This window comes from Sinocyclocheilus rhinocerous, unplaced genomic scaffold (assembly GCF_001515625.1).
Source record: "Sinocyclocheilus rhinocerous isolate Xijiao unplaced genomic scaffold, SAMN03320098_v1.1 scaffold1537, whole genome shotgun sequence".
In the NCBI taxonomy this organism is placed as follows: domain Eukaryota; kingdom Metazoa; phylum Chordata; class Actinopteri; order Cypriniformes; family Cyprinidae; genus Sinocyclocheilus; species Sinocyclocheilus rhinocerous.
In genome coordinates, this window is record NW_015659384.1 from 3,200 (window position 1) to 19,475 (window position 16,276).

General features: G+C 38.6%; 1 protein-coding gene across 1 annotated transcript; it reads right to left on the minus strand.

Annotated features, from left to right (window-relative positions):
- Nucleotides 1-1,397: 1,397 nt before the first annotated feature.
- LOC107723628 (vigilin-like) lies at nucleotides 1,398-15,686 on the minus strand (the record flags this gene model as incomplete). Its single annotated transcript, XM_016532336.1, has 26 exons — nucleotides 15,623-15,686; nucleotides 14,502-14,581; nucleotides 13,357-13,455; nucleotides 12,347-12,495; nucleotides 12,002-12,217; nucleotides 11,714-11,920; nucleotides 11,417-11,632; nucleotides 10,876-11,082; nucleotides 10,681-10,788; nucleotides 9,275-9,379; nucleotides 8,975-9,053; nucleotides 8,462-8,601; nucleotides 8,245-8,349; nucleotides 8,036-8,149; nucleotides 7,656-7,742; nucleotides 6,281-6,412; nucleotides 5,959-6,177; nucleotides 5,642-5,863; nucleotides 5,396-5,558; nucleotides 4,285-4,340; nucleotides 3,824-3,962; nucleotides 3,603-3,718; nucleotides 3,401-3,505; nucleotides 1,998-2,132; nucleotides 1,735-1,878; nucleotides 1,398-1,577 (listed from the first exon to the last, which is right to left on the minus strand). Coding segments are annotated over exons 3-26 (3,420 nt in total), but the record flags the coding sequence as incomplete, so codon positions are not given.
- Nucleotides 15,687-16,276: the final 590 nt, after the last annotated feature.

The following is a 16,276-nucleotide window of genomic DNA, read 5'->3' on the forward strand; positions in this document are numbered from 1 at the left end:
AACCGGTTCGCGGAAAAGAACTGGACTTCCCATCACAAGTGTTTTCCGTGTCTCAAGAGTGGCTCAGTTCACAGTGAATGCAGTGAACGCCAGTATTGAATGTGCTGTGAGTTTAGCACGCGTTTGGGAACGCAACGGCCACCAGTTATGCATAATTTGCACAATTTTCAACATTTTAATGGACAAATATTTACAGTATTTCATTAAATTAGCAATGTTTGTAGACCTGTTTTCACAGAAGCTGAAGTTTTCCACCAAAATAAAAGCTCAACTGAAGTTTCTGCCAAAATAAAAGCTCAAGGGTTTATCACTTGCAAGCATGGCCTAAAATTAACCGACGAGCACAGAGAAAATACTGTTCAGGTACAGCAAGCTCACTGTTTGGAATAAAAATATAAATATTGGGGTGGGGGTTTATATGAATGTATTTTTGAAGGGAACTGACTTCACAAAAGTTTTGATGGTATTTTTCCCCCTCTTATCACTGCTGATCCATAAGCGCCACCTGCTGTCAGAGAGTGAATTTGCGTTCTCATTCAGCCTGTCTGTTTTTGTTTCATGCAGGTTTTATCTTTGTATCGTGATTCAAATGCAATGGTTCTAATTTCAAATGGCTTTTTTTTAAAAAATTAAATATGTTTAGTTGTTGTAGTAGTAGCAATTGCCCTTTTCAGTTTCACTTTCATGGCAAGGAAAAATATTTATGGCCGGTAAATTTTCTCAAGTCACCAGCCACTGGCAGATGAGAAAGTTAGTTTTAGGCCCTGCTTGCAAGTGTAGAAACTAGGACAAAAGTATTGAAATTTCCCTACTGTAGAGTAAGGTAAAATAATATACCTGAGAAAAAAAAAAAAACATTTTTCATTTATTTCACAGTGCAATTGTTTTACAATATATGGCTATTACTGTCATAGGAATAATAATATAAAATTATTATTATTATTTTATTCGTTTGTTTGGCTTCCAAATTCACCCGTGAGACTGAGACACTATATCACAACTAAAAAGAGAGTTGGGTCCCCTTTAAATTTCAAGAACAAGTACATTCACAAGCTTTTTTCTTTTAGTTTGCACACTGAACCTGTGTTGAAGCTCTTAATTTTGAACTCTCAAAGTGCACCAGATTTATGAATTTAACTTTAAAATATTAAAAATTTTCTTCCGGGGGGGCCCCCGATCCTACAGGGATCGAGGACGGCCCATCACAGTCAAACAAAATCCTGTGGGAAACACTGTATTATTATTATTATGATTATGATGTTAAATATTATGACTATGTAAATAATACTATAATAAATAATAATAATCATCATTATTATTACTATGTTAAATATTATGACTAATTTAGATGTAGATATAGTTTTATCACTATCGGTAAATATGCAAAGCGTTCTTACTTTGAACTCCTCCATGAGTTTCCGAATGGCTTTGCCGCGTGCTCCGATGATGCGTGCGTGGACCCGCCGGTCCAGCCGGATGTCCTCACTCACCATATCTTGCAGTGCTGCCACCAGCTGCTCTATAGCTGCCCTGGCCTCATTAGCATTCCTCTCATAACCCGAGATTACAATTACATCCTAGAGGAAGACAGAGTCGCGTGAAGAAAGAAAGACTGACAGGCAAAGAGACAAACATGAATGACAGGTATGAAAGGTATGAATGGTATGAGCTTCTTTAACCAGTCTGAGTTAAAGAATGAGGAAATTCCCTTTCGAAAACAATCTGCTTTCATACCTGCTGCTCTTCACCTTTGTCAGGGAACTGCACATTGACATCGTAGTCTTTGCGTATTTGAGAGATGACGGCTCCTTTACGGCCTATAATTTTGGGGTGATATTTCGGGTCTACTGAGAGCGTCACCTTATAGCTCCGTAAGGCCTACAAATAGACAAGAAAAGAATATATTCTATTGCAAGAAGTAAATCTCAGATTGTATATGGAAATTTTGTTGTCACAGCATGTTCTGTCAGCAGAGCGGTGTTGAGAAGAGGTTGTACCCGATCTTCCTGCTCCGCCTGCAGCTCCTTGACTCTCTCCAGCAGTCCCTGTTTGGCCCGCTCCACACTGGCCACCTGTCCTGTGATCTTTATGATATCTGACTGTTGCTCAGGCTGAGGAACCCAAATGTTCACCTATACAGCACAGTACAACCAGACACATTAACATTCACTCATCAGTTTGACTTTCTTCCGTTAAACACAAAGGGGGATGCAATTTGTTCGTCAGACTGTGGTCAGCTGTTGCTGTATGGAAAAGAGCAGCTTGGGCATTATGCTAAACATATTCTTTTGTGTTCTACAGAAGAAAATAAAATGAGGGTGATGTAATTGATGACAGGATTTTAATTTCATTCCATTAAAGTTGGATGGTTTATGCCTACACTACCTTTCAAAAGTTTGGGGTCAGTAAGATTTTTTTTAGGAAATTAATACTTTTATTTAGTAAGGATGCATTAAATTGATCAAAAATGAAAGTAAAACATTTATAATATTACAAAAGATTTCCATTCAAATAAATGCTGTCTATTCATCAAAGAATCTTGAAAAAAGATATCATAGTTTCCACAAGAATATTAAGCAGCACAGCTGTTTTCAACTTTGATAATAATATGAAATGTTTCTTGGGCATCAATCAGCATATTAGAATGATTTCTGAAGGATCATGTGACACTGAAGACTGAAGTAATAGCTGCTGAAAATTACAGGAATACATTATATTTTAATATATATTGAAATAGAAAACAGTTATTTTAAATTGTAAAAAAAATATTTGATCAAATAAATGCAGCCTTGGTGAGCATAAGAGACTTCTTTCAAAAACACATTCTTGGGGTCACATCTTATTGACCCCAAACTTTTGAACGGTAGTACAAACACAATTCAATATGTCTCTACCTCATAGTCCTCCATCATTTTCCTTATTCCAGCTCCTTTCTGTCCTATGATGTAACGATGAAGGTCATAGGAAACCTCAACATCAATCGTCACAGGAACTAAGGCCTAGAATGCAAAAGGGAAGGAAAAAATGGGATAAAGAGAATGAAAACCAATCCACCATAAGTCAAAAGAGACAGCTAGAATTTCCAGAATTCCTTACAAGTAAAGCTGCACGAGCCAACTCGCACTTTTCGGCCTGTCCCGTCACAATGATGATATCGCACTTCCGAGGAATGAGACTGAAGACTGAAGTAATAGCTGCTGAAAATTACAGGAATACATTATATTTTAATATATATTGAAATAGAAAACAGTTATTTTAAATTGTAAAAAAAATATTTGATCAAATAAATGCAGCCTTGGTGAGCATAAGAGACTTCTTTCAAAAACACATTCTTGGGGTCACATCTTATTGACCCCAAACTTTTGAACGGTAGTACAAACACAATTCAATATGTCTCTACCTCATAGTCCTCCATCATTTTCCTTATTCCAGCTCCTTTCTGTCCTATGATGTAACGATGAAGGTCATAGGAAACCTCAACATCAATCGTCACAGGAACTAAGGCCTAGAATGCAAAAGGGAAGGAAAAAATGGGATAAAGAGAATGAAAACCAATCCACCATAAGTCAAAAGAGACAGCTAGAATTTCCAGAATTCCTTACAAGTAAAGCTGCACGAGCCAACTCGCACTTTTCGGCCTGTCCCGTCACAATGATGATATCGCACTTCCGAGGAATGAGATCCGTATCCCCGTTCTCTGGAGATGCAGGTTCCTGAGCTGCAAGCCACAAATGCAACAAACAACACAGCTCGTAAATATTCTTGTCATCAATAAATAGAACGAAAAAATATCTGAACTAATTTGAGAGTGTAAGGAAAAGACCTGCACACTCATCTCTGTCTGGAAATTTGATCAGAACTTCATGTTCCCGTGTAATTTGTTGTATTTTGCAGCCTTTGGGTCCCATGACGGCTCTGTGGTACCGCTGAGGAATCACCACCTCCACATTCACCTGTGACTCCTGATGACACATTAGCAGATAATGACAATCAGAAATTATTCTAATATGCTTTCTAATATTTTTGTGGAAACCATGATACATTTTTTCCCAAAAAAAATCTTTGATGAATAGAAAGTTCAAAAGAACAGAAGTTATTTGGAATATATTTTTTGTAAGTGTACAGTACTGTCACTTTTGATCAATTAATTACTAATTTAATTGATTAAAAAAAACAGAGTAACCCCAAACTAAACCCCAAACAGGTATTGTATATACTGTTCATGGCGGAAAAGTCACTGCATTTACATGCAATATGTATACATGGACTGGATATGAAACTCACAAGATCTTGAACAATCTCCTGAATGCGTTTCTTAGCAGCGTCAACACACTCTCTGGGTCCTTTGAGAGTGATATTGTCACTCTGTGTGCCCGTGCGAGGGAAGCTAACAGCTACACCGCCATACTCCTCCGCCAACTCTCTCAACACCTGCCCTCTCCGACAGACGAAGTGACGGTGATGCCGGGGGTCCACGACCATACTGTCCTCTATCACGTCATCCTGAAAAGAAAGGACAGATGAGGAGGCGTGTTCAAAGAAACACTAACTCAAATGCTTTACGTTTTCTTCTGTCATACCAGATTTTTAATGAGGGTCTCCAGCTCTTTCTGGGCAAGCCATACAGCCTCCTCTTTACCCATGATGGTAATGTGCTCCTGTTCTGGCTCATCTGGTGATGGGAAGATGATTCGTGCTCCGGTTCGATCCCGTACCCGTCGGATATTAGCTCCTCCTTTGCCTATCAGGAACTTATGGTACTCTGGCTTGGCTTGAAGCTCCACTGAGAAGTTGTTGACTTGCTGGTGGGACAAAAATCAAATGTCTCGCATAGACTGAATGACTCAAAAAATGTCCTTTTTGCTTTTCTGCTTTAGATCTTCATCTCATTACTCACCTTCTCCTCCGCCAACTGCAGCAGTTGTCTCCTGGCTCTCTCCACCTCCTCTGCAGGACCTCGGATGGTGACCTTGTCCAACCCTGAGCCCTCCGCAGGGAAGTGGATGTGAACACCCCCACACTCTTCCATCACAGAGCGCACCAGACTGCCCTTGGATCCAATCAGAGAGTTGTGCAGTTTGGCTGGGATGGAAACCTCAGCCTCCTTCAGGTTGGCCTGGGAGAATTGAAAGATCAAGCGAGAATGTGTGAGAGAAGAAAAACTAAGAGCACTGGGAATTACACCTATAATACATTTTCTAGCTTCCTGTTTCTCTCACCAGCTCTTTCTGAATGGCGAGAATCCGATCTCGTGCGGCTTCACAGCTGCTCTTCTTGCCAGTTATTACAATCATCTCAGAGTTGCTGTTTTCCGTTGGGAGATCAATCTTGGTGTTGGTCTCCTCACGTATCTATATAGATTTACACAGCAACGCAGCGTCAACACAGTCTCTGGGTCCTTTGAGAGTGATATTGTCACTGTGTGTGCCCGTGCGAGGGAAGCTAACAGCTACACCGCCATATTCCTCCGCCAACTCTCTCAACACCTGCCCTCTCCGACAGACGAAGTGACGGTGATGCCGGGGGTCCACGACCATACTGTCCTCTATCACGTCATCCTGAAAAGAAAGGACAGATGAACTGCAGGAAGTGCATTCAAAGAAACACAAACTCAAATGTTTTGCTTTCTCTTCTGGCATACCAGATTTTTAATGAGGGTCTCCAGCTCTTTCTGGGCAAGCCATACAGCCTCCTCTTTACCCATGATGGTAATGTGCTCCTGTTCTGGCTCATCTGGTGATGGGAAGATGATTCGTGCTCCGGTTCGATCCCGTACCCGTCGGATATTAGCTCCTCCTTTGCCTATCAGGAACTTATGGTACTCTGGCTTGGCTTGAAGCTCCACTGAGAAGTTGTTGACTTGCTGGTGGGACAAAAATCAAATGTCTCGCATAGACTGAATGACTCAAAAAATGTCCTTTTTGCTTTTCTGCTTTAGATCTTCATCTCATTACTCACCTTCTCCTCCGCCAACTGCAGCAGTTGTCTCCTGGCTCTCTCCACCTCCTCTGCAGGACCTCGGATGGTGACCTTGTCCAACCCTGAGCCCTCCGCAGGGAAGTGGATGTGAACACCCCCACACTCTTCCATCACAGAGCGCACCAGACTGCCCTTGGATCCAATCAGAGAGTTGTGCAGCTTGGCTGGGATGGAAACCTCAGCCTCCTTCAGGTTGGCCTGTGAGAGTTGAAAAATCAAGCGAGAATGTGTGAGAGAATAAAAACGAAGAGCATTGAGAATTACACCCATAATACATTCCCTAGCTTCCTGTTTCTCTCACCAGCTCATTCTGAATGGCAAGGATCCGATCTCGTGCGGCTTCACAGCTGCTCTTCTTTCCAGTTATTACAATCATCTCCGAGTTACTGTTCTCCGTTGGGAGATCAATCTTGGTGTTGGTCTCCTCACGTATCTATATAGATTTACACAGCAACAAAAATTTCTCTCATTAAAAGCAAAAATTAGCACAATGTTTAAAAATGCAAATTGTAATTATTATTTCAGATGCTGGCTAAATCACAATACTCCGCCACCAATGCTTTCAGTTCTTTTATGGTCCTTTTTTCTCACTATGAACTAGTGTTTTATTGTTAACTAAATCCAACATTTTCGGTATTTGCAATAAAGCTGAACTAAAATAATGTATAAATTAGTGCTGTCAACTTTCCTGTAATTAATCGTGATTATTTGCATATTAATATAATATATTTATATCGTCATAAATGCATATTGAATCTCCAAATTAATGTAGAAACAACATAAAGACGGTATATTTTAAATATGTTTTTAATGGCATTGTTTTTTTAAGTAGCCTATCATTAATGAAGGCCAGTATCATTGCCACCAATGCTGCTACTGATGTCTCTACTAAATGCATTTTTACCTAAATTCTAGCCATTAATTAAAGCCATTCAACATTACAGTATAATTAAAAGCCATTATTTTTTAACATTTAATAGGCTTTGAAAAAATATGACCTTTTTTTAAGTAAACTTAAAACAATCTTCATATAAACTATAAACTGTATATGCAAAAACTATAAGTTGAATATAAAATTAATCGTTATTCAAGCTACAAAAGTTAATCAGCAAGCAAAGCAGTGAGTGATTTCTCTTTTTCTTTTGTTCTTTGATTTACATCAATGACATAGACTGCAGCAGGTTTGGCTTTGAAAGCTTTGAAAGCAGTGCTGTCTCTTTAAAAACTAATGCACATAATGTGGTGACGTGGATCTCACACATCCGATCTTCTTCCAGTTCTTTATGGTCATTTAGGACTTTTTAACTAATTTAAAACCGTGTTAATGAGCGGCTGCCTGTGTTCACAAAGAGCTGCTTCACAGACAGCATGCCAGTACCGAATTAACTTTTGTGTCTTTTGCTTCTTATCGCGCTTTATAGTGTGTTCATATCGTCTACAATAACCCTACCCAAAGCATACCAGGAAAAAAATGGATGCTGCGTTAATTACCTTAAATATTTTTAAACAACAACTAACTAAAATTTGAAATTAAAAATTGAAGTTTAATTTGAAAATTACTAAAATTAAAACTAAATAACATTCAGTTTTGGGTGAACTACCTCTTTAAAGGATGAACAAGTCATCTTTACAAATCTAAAAAAAATAAAAAAAAATAGCTGCCTTTGTGTCCTCACCTTTTTGATGTTGGCACCTCCTTTGCCAATGATGTTTTTGTGGAACTGCTTGTGGATGGGTACAGAAATTGAGAAGCTGCTCTCAACCTAACAACATGAACATAACGATAATTAAAAATATAATATAAAAAAAAAAACACTAAAGCTCAATCCCTTTCAAAGAGTTAACTTCTCAGCTGTACAACAGATGATTTTACTTTAAAACAATAAGTGCCTTAACTACAATAGCATTGGAGGAAGTTGTCATCTGTAGGCTGGGTATGATCATTTCATAGCTGTCTGACCACATAATAGCTGCTCTTTTTGCGACCTTGTATTAGTCACGAAGCAAATGTAATTTGAGAGCAGGAAGGAAGCAAGAGGGAAAATTACTCTTGTACCAGCTCAGCGATGAGTTTCTGGAGAAACTTCGCACATTTCTCCACTTCGTTTTTAGGCCCTCTGAGCTGTACTATGTCACTTTTCTGTTGCTGGTCTGGAAAGATGATAATGACCTGTGGAAATGAAACCATCATATAATGTGATAAAAAATTTAGAATATAGCAGAATATAGATATTGGTGTGTTGTACAAAATGAAGCAGTGAGCACCTCAGGGAACTTGTCCCGTACTTCTTTGATCTTCTCTCCTTTCTGCCCAATGATGGTGCGGTGAAACTTATGCTCTATTATAAGGTCTTTCGTGCGTTCATTTTCCTAAAGTATCAAAGACACCAGAAAATGACATCTTAAACCATGCAAGCAAATGTTTCAGATAGCTTCATAATGTCATAGAGTGCTCTTGTGCTTTCCATATAGTGCGTCTCACCATACGTTGGGCCATGTCCATCAGTTCCTTGCGAGCGAGCTGTACTCCCTGAGGATCACCCTCAATACGAACCAGCCCACAGCGCTCCGAATCCTGAGGAATCCGCACTGATACCTTATACTGCTCCTTTATCCGATTTACTGGGAAAAGCACCAAATAATTCATTTATCTGCTCTGTTCATTGAACAAATGAACTTTACTGTAACAAATATATTATAGATAACTCAAAGGTCTCATAATCAGATTAAGTGTGCAACACAGTCATTAATTTTTCCCAGGTTCTGTGGCAATGGCAACATATGAAATATGATATTTAAATAGAGATGGATAAGTACATTTGCAACTGTTGCATATTGACATTGTGTGCTGCTTGTAATCAAATAATGTGTAAAACCACAATTTGACTATTCAAACATTACTCTTCTATCTGTGCTATGAGCTCTGTTTCTATCCAGACATCCCAAACATGACTAAAGTTTCAGACTCAGCACTCCAGAAAGGGTTTAAACCTACTGTTGGCCCCGTTTTTGCCAATGAGGTGTCTGTGGAAACGGTGGTCAATGTTAATCTCTGCATAGTCCATTCTTGCCATCTGGAGGGAGAAAAATAAAATACTTAAGGACTGTACCTAAACTATTTATATTCCACAAATGCAGAAACCTGAAGAACAAACCATAACTGAAATCTTACAGTTATAAGATATGAAGCAACCATTTTTAGCAACCAAATTTCCCATTTTTTTATTCCGTTCTATACTCATTTTAACAACAACAGCAAAAAACCTGATAGTAAGAGATCTGAGGGTTCTCTTACCAGGTCTTTTATAATCTCCTGTATCTGAGCCTGGGCTTGTTCTACCTCCTCCGTCGGCCCCTCCAGACTGATACGTTCCTCTCCATCAGTAAACTCTATATGCACCTAATGATGACAAACAGCCAGCTAAAGTTATTTTCACATTTTATTCAATGAAATAAAACACATCAATAATACCCCACTCATGAATTTTTTTATGTATCTTGAAAAAGGCGGTTGCTAACAAGGCTTAATAGGACTATAGAGATTGACTGAGACATCAAAAAACATCACACTATACAGGTAAACTCATCTACTCACTAGTCTGCTTTTACAGTCGCGTTGTGTTTATACTTGCACTCTTGAAAACTATTCTAACTCAAACTTTTAAAGGGGTGGTTCACTGGTTTTTTTCTAGGCTTGATTGTGTTTATGAGGTGCAGTCTAACATGTGTTAATGCTTCGTTTAAAAAAAAAAAAACACATTATTTTTTTACATAATTTACCTTTATTCCACACCGCTCTGTCCCTTCTCTGAGAAACGGGCTGATCTTTTCCTTTTTATGAAGCCTGCTTCTCATAGAATCGTCAGAAGACAGAATCGCGATTCATATATGAATAGACTTTTACTGCCAAAAAGGTTATTTTAAAATTGTGGTTAGATCCATCTACCCCAGTTAGATTGACGTGGATGTCATATTTGCTGGATATTGCCCTTTTGGAGTGTACCACAGCCAAAATACATGGTGCCACCAGAAAGACAATACAATTTTGGTTGGACCTTATTGATAATTTATCAGGCCTATTGAAATCCTGATATGTACTTGTTATCCCGCTAATATTGTTTTGTAACATTGTATTGTAACCCGCTTGTTGGGTTTTTAATTTTTTTATGTATATGGGCAGATCTCGGGCTCTGCTGTAAAAAGTTATAAATCCAAAATGTTTAATAAAAAAAAAAAAAAAAAAAAAAAAAAAAAAAAAAGACGATATCTCCGTTTGCATTGAACTTTCAGCTTCGTAACTTTGCAAATATTGTTTATGCTCAAACAGCAACATTACACACTAACTAACGTTAAAAAACTTGAACCCCTTTAAACTTGAAGATTTGAAATAAAGTTTGAAAGGGTTGACAGAAGCTTAGTGGTGATGACATTGAACTGTAGTACGTTTATTGCCTGTACTTTAGCTTTGTACTTCTGGCGATTGTATTTAGGCTTTAAAATGAATACGTTTGTGAAGATTATCTTGGCAAACACAACATTTAGGAATCATAAACTTTTGTTGGTCACAGAGCTTATTTTCTGAAATAATCCAAAAGGCAATGTAAAAATCCAGCACTCTATTCTCAGTTACAAAAAACATTTGACTTGCTATATTTCAAATTGGATATCTCATAATAGACTTCTCATTTCAGTTTTCTATACCTTAGGCAGCTGCTGAGTAATGCGACTGATGTTTTGTCCTTTCTTGCCAATGATGAAACGATGGAGCCAAGCCGGAGCAATCACCTCCACCACTATCACACTTTTAGCCTGCAAAACACACAAGTGCCATGTGAACAGCTGCCTTTTGCATGCATTCTGTTGAAAATAAGGCCAAACAATGGCAATACAACTGACCTTGGCGTACACCTGCGTGAGAGCCGGACCCAGCTTGTCCGGTTCTCCTCTGAGGATGATGGTCTCAGATGCGGAGTCCAGAGGGGGCATCTCCACAGACACCCCCGTGTTCTCCAGGATTTCCTGTAGGGTGTTGCCTTTGGGGCCTACTATGTACTTATGTTGTGACTTCTTCACCTCCACTGAGATTGTGGTTGTTTTTCGTTTCTGCTTGTGCAAATTAAGAAGAAGGTCAGGAAATGTCACGAGATGCATGTTTTTGAAATACAGAGACTGCCTTTATTTGATCAAAAACACAGTAATATTGTGAAATAACTGTTTCCTATATTGTGTTGCTTAATATTTTTGTGGAAACTGTGATACACTTTTTTTGTATTTAACAGGATTCTTTAATGAATTGAAAGTTCAAAAGAACAGCATTTTTAAAATGTCTTTGTTGTCACTTATGATCAATTTAATGTGTCCTTGCTGAATAAGGGCATTCATTTCTTAAAAAAAAAAAAAAAAACGTACAGACTCCAAACTTTTGAACAATTCTCACCTTCTCTTCATAGATGGCCCGGATGCGGGCAATCGCCATGGCAACTGCCTCCTTCTCGCCGGTAATGACAATCTCATCTTTGGGTACGCTGGGTGGCGGGATGCTAATACGAGCTCCGGTCTCCTGACTAACTTCTTGAACGAGTTGATTATATGCACCAGCGATGAATGGATGAAAAGCCTTCTCAAAAGACAAACGTTCCACGGCACGCTTATCCTAAAGCAAACAGTGAGGTCATAATGAGGCTGAATTAGAAATGAAACACAAAGCCTCATCTCATCTAGCTTTAATGATTACCTGCTCAGCGGAGATGAGCTGGATTTCATGGCGAGCTTTCTCTATGCCGTCCTTGGTGCCGGTGATACGGATGTTGGCGTTGGGATCGTCAGATCGGGGGATGGCGATCTTGGTGGCTGTTTTCAGCTCCAGCTCCTGCAACTTCTCCCCATTCTTTCCGATCACAAACCGATGATGTTCTTTCGGAATAAGCACAGTCGCTGAAGCCTGAGAAGTTCAGCATTAAAATACAACTTTTTACACCGAGAAAAATTAATTGAATAAGAAATGCAAGACTCAAACAAGCACCTGAGTCTGCAGTCGGGCCACAATCTCCTTCCTCGCTTTCATAACCGAATCCAGTTTTCCAGTCACCATGATGGAGAGGCCTTGGTCCTTGGCAAGAGAGAGTTCGATATGTGCCCCGGTCTTTTGCATGATATCCAGGCACACTTTTGCCTCCTCACCCTCACCAAACTGACTGTTGTCTTTATACCGCCGCTCCTCCAAAGGGACATGGAACACCTGAAGGTGCACAGGGTGAAGAAGAAGAAAAAGTGTGACAGGCCCTCAATAACAATGAAAATATATGGTGGCTTGACGAGCATCTTACTCAGACTGCACAAACCTTCTATAGAGGATTATATATGTTACCTGAGTGATAACAGAGGCTTTGATGGGTCGGATTTTGCTCCAAGCACTTGCCGGCTCACCGGTCTTCTCACCTGGAGTGCCCTTGTCCGGCAAAGGTGGAAAGGCTTCCAGATAGGTGGGTATATATGCTTCATCTTCTGGCACACGACCTAATCACAGACAATACGAAAAGGAAATAGTAAAATGTACACAACAACTTTTCTTTGAATTATTTTGATAATATAACAGTATGATGCTATATAAATACAATCAACCAGGGTCATCAAGTATGAAGAACAGAAGAAATACCAACTGCATAAAAAACAATTATTGAAAATACTGACATGTTTTTTCTTTTTGTACTTCTTAGTTGTTCAGTTTAGTAAATACTTAACCAATAGTGGTACATCAATTAGATTACTTTGAGATTGATAATTATAAATGGAAATAATTATTATATTATATTATAATTCGCAATTTTTATTTTTCAAAGAGACACTATTTACCATAATTGTGCATGATGACATGCTGCAGCAGAATGCTTCACACACGCTGTGTGATTCAGATAAGAACAGCTCTGCTGTCACTGTCAAAGATCATTGTGACACACTGACAGCTAGTAAACAGCATGAGTGTTCAGCATCACACACATCAGGGATGTGTTCAAAAACAGATGTGCCTAATACTAGCTTTAAAAGTGTTCCAGTATCAAATCATTAGTTTATATTATCTTTGCCGCTACTTAAGTGAAAGTGACGTGACATGTGGCCAAGTATGGTGACCCATACTCGGAATTAGTGCTCTGCATTTATCCCATCCAAAGTGCACACACACAGCAGTGAACACACACACACCGTGAACACACATTATTAAGTATACAGCATCTTTGACTTGTTCTTTTAATTCATTGTTACATCCGTTATCTATTCCTGCCATTACACACACACACACAAAAAACCTAAATGTTGGTGAATCATATGTATTTTTGTAGAAGAATAGTTTCACCCCTAATTCTTCCACAGTCGTTATACCTGTGATCTCAACGTCCTTCAAGCCACTGCGGTGCTCTGCAAAACTCTCCTGAGTCAACACTGCCACAGAGCTCATGTTTCAAGACCTGATCCGCTATCCTGCAGAGACCAGGACAAAGAGGAGGGACATGTGGAGAGAAAATACAGAAAAACAAAAATATAACAGCAGAGAATATCTAGGCCAAACACACAGCCTTCAAAAAAACAAACTAAAAGAGCATAGCAGTAATGGACTACTTTCATTTGAGTGATAAAGTGCTTGCTGAGCTCTATTCTCAGCGGTTTCAGCAGCCCAGCAGGGCCCCGGCACACACTGGCATCTCCCTGAGCCCAACAGCATCTCTCTCCACCTGAGCTCTCCAATTAAAGATGCTGCAGCTGTGAAATCTGACGAAAAGCCTTGTGTGAGCTTGACTAATGCAACAATTATTGATCATTGTTTAAAATGATAATTGTTTAAAGCTGTCAATCTTTTAGATACCACGGACCCCCAAAATGATCATCCTCGTCTCAGGGACCCTATCCTAAAATTTCAAAGACATTCTTGTATAAAGACCCAATTTATACAGTGAAAAAATTATATTATAAATATGTATAAATATTGTTTAAAAAGCAATTAGGTAAGTCCCTTTATTACATAATTTTAATTCATTGTAGTAGATATAAATGCTATATTTATTTAGTTATTTAAATATTTTAATCTAATGTTTTTTTATTCATTTAATCAAACTTATTTTAATCAAAAAACAATTTATTTATTTAAACTCATTTTTAATTTTAATCAAATTTTTACTAATTATTTTTACATTTTTACATTATTTTTCTCTAAACTTTTCCATGGACCCCTAGCACTCCTTTGCAACCCCCTGGAGGTCCCCGAACCCCAGATTGAAAACATCTGGTCTAAACTAGTGGAACTGTAAAGAAGAAAGATGTGACGATGAAAATTATTATATATATTTATATATTCTTACACTGAAAGTCACATTTTCTGTAAAGTTTTCAGAAAATTTCACTGCAGCTTATACACTGCGCACGTGCATTAAAAACAAGCTGTATTCAATTCTGTAAGTGCATGCAACATTCTCATTTTTCAAATATGCCTTAATATCACAATCATGCCAAAGCCAGAAATTTTTACCCACCTGCAAAGGGTCGAAAACCAGAAAGTCCGTCCAGGTGGATGCTACTGAGAGCTCTTCAGTGTCAGTCTGTTTGTTCAGCCCTGTGTGGGTGAGGTTAGCAAAGAGAGATTGTAACCAGCCTTGTGATTACATACACATAAAAAACAGCATCTTGTGGCAAGGCCCTCTGAGGTTGACCGAGGAGGGGGGCCGAGTCACAGTGGTCTGTCCTGTGGGAGGCAATAGCTAGATGTGGTGCTAAGGATAGCCTCCACTTCACTCTCAGGTGACTAGGTATCTAATTGGCGTGTGGGTGTTTGTGCTTACTGTAGTGATGGCAAAAATACACACACGCATTGTATTTACACATGGGATTGAAACATTTACACAGATTCATCTTAACACTCATTGAGAGAGCAAATTGCCCATGATGTAGAATAATACATGTAATAAAACAGATATGGGCTAATAGGCTTGCCATTATTTTCTAATATTATGAGGATCTAATTGCCGAGTGTTACTTTGTTTGCTTTTGCGGTGATAATAAGTTTGTAGGGAAAAATGTCTTATATACAAAGGTTTTCTCAGCTTTTAGGTCTTGAGGGACCCATGCATGCCACTTGCAAATATATTTTTACGCAACCTGCATGTTCAGTATCAAAACAAACAACAATATAAGCAATTATCGCGCTCTCCAGTCTATTTGCATACTATATAAAATGCATATATCATGCACTATCAGGATCCATATCATCTGTAAGCTCAGTGCAGAGCAGCAGTTCCATGTAAACACATACTGGAGCAGGCTAACAACACTGCCTGACATATAACAGCGCAATTGGCAGTTAAAACAGCTGTTAAAACCTCGATTAGCAAAGTGAGGGAGAGTGCATTCTGTATCGTGGTGACAGTCTTAGTAGTAAATGTTCTAACCTGCAGAATATATATTCAGGATATCTGAGTTTAGCTGGCCAGCTAATCTGCTAACTTACATGTAACAGCTCGTTAGCTACAGAGCTACTGTCTTTCTCTGCTTTAAATACGATAACGTTAATCTGATTGCAGAAAACGCGATATGTTCATTCAGTCAACAAAACGGTGCAATAAGAAGCACGTCTACGGAAACAAAAGCAACCGATCACCTTATCAGACGGAAAAGCCTAGCCGCTGGTCTGCTGACAGTAAACACTGCTGCTGAGAATCGACTCTCCAATTGAATCGAATCTTTGAATCATAAGTTCTCTTTAATGATTCAGAGATATTCTTTTTATGTTTTATGAGTTTTGTGTTTGTTTATTTATTTGTTAATTGTTTTTATGTTGTAATCAATGTTAAATTCAGGGAAACAGATCATTATTTTATTAAAATCTATTCTTCAATCGTAAAATATTGGTAGGTGTACAAATGCTCTTGGATTGTATTGGATACTGGGCAAACCGACAAAGTAACGACAATTTACCTTAGATGTATTTGTCTCTTTCCATATAGTATGGAAGCCCGTTTCCGCCACTGAATAAAAAAAAAAGGTAATTGCGACTTTTTATCTTACAATTCGGACTTTTTTCACAGAGCTGTGAGATATAAACTCGCAATTGCGAGTTATAAAGTCAGAATTGCGAGATATAAAGTCAGAATTCTGACTTTTTTTCTCAGAATTGCGTGATATAAACTCACAATTGCGAGCTATACAGTCACTTTTTTTCTCGCAATTGCGAGTTTATGTCTCGCAATTCTGACTTTTTTTCTCAGAATTGTGAGGTATAAACTCGCAATTCTGAGAACATATCAGTCTTTTT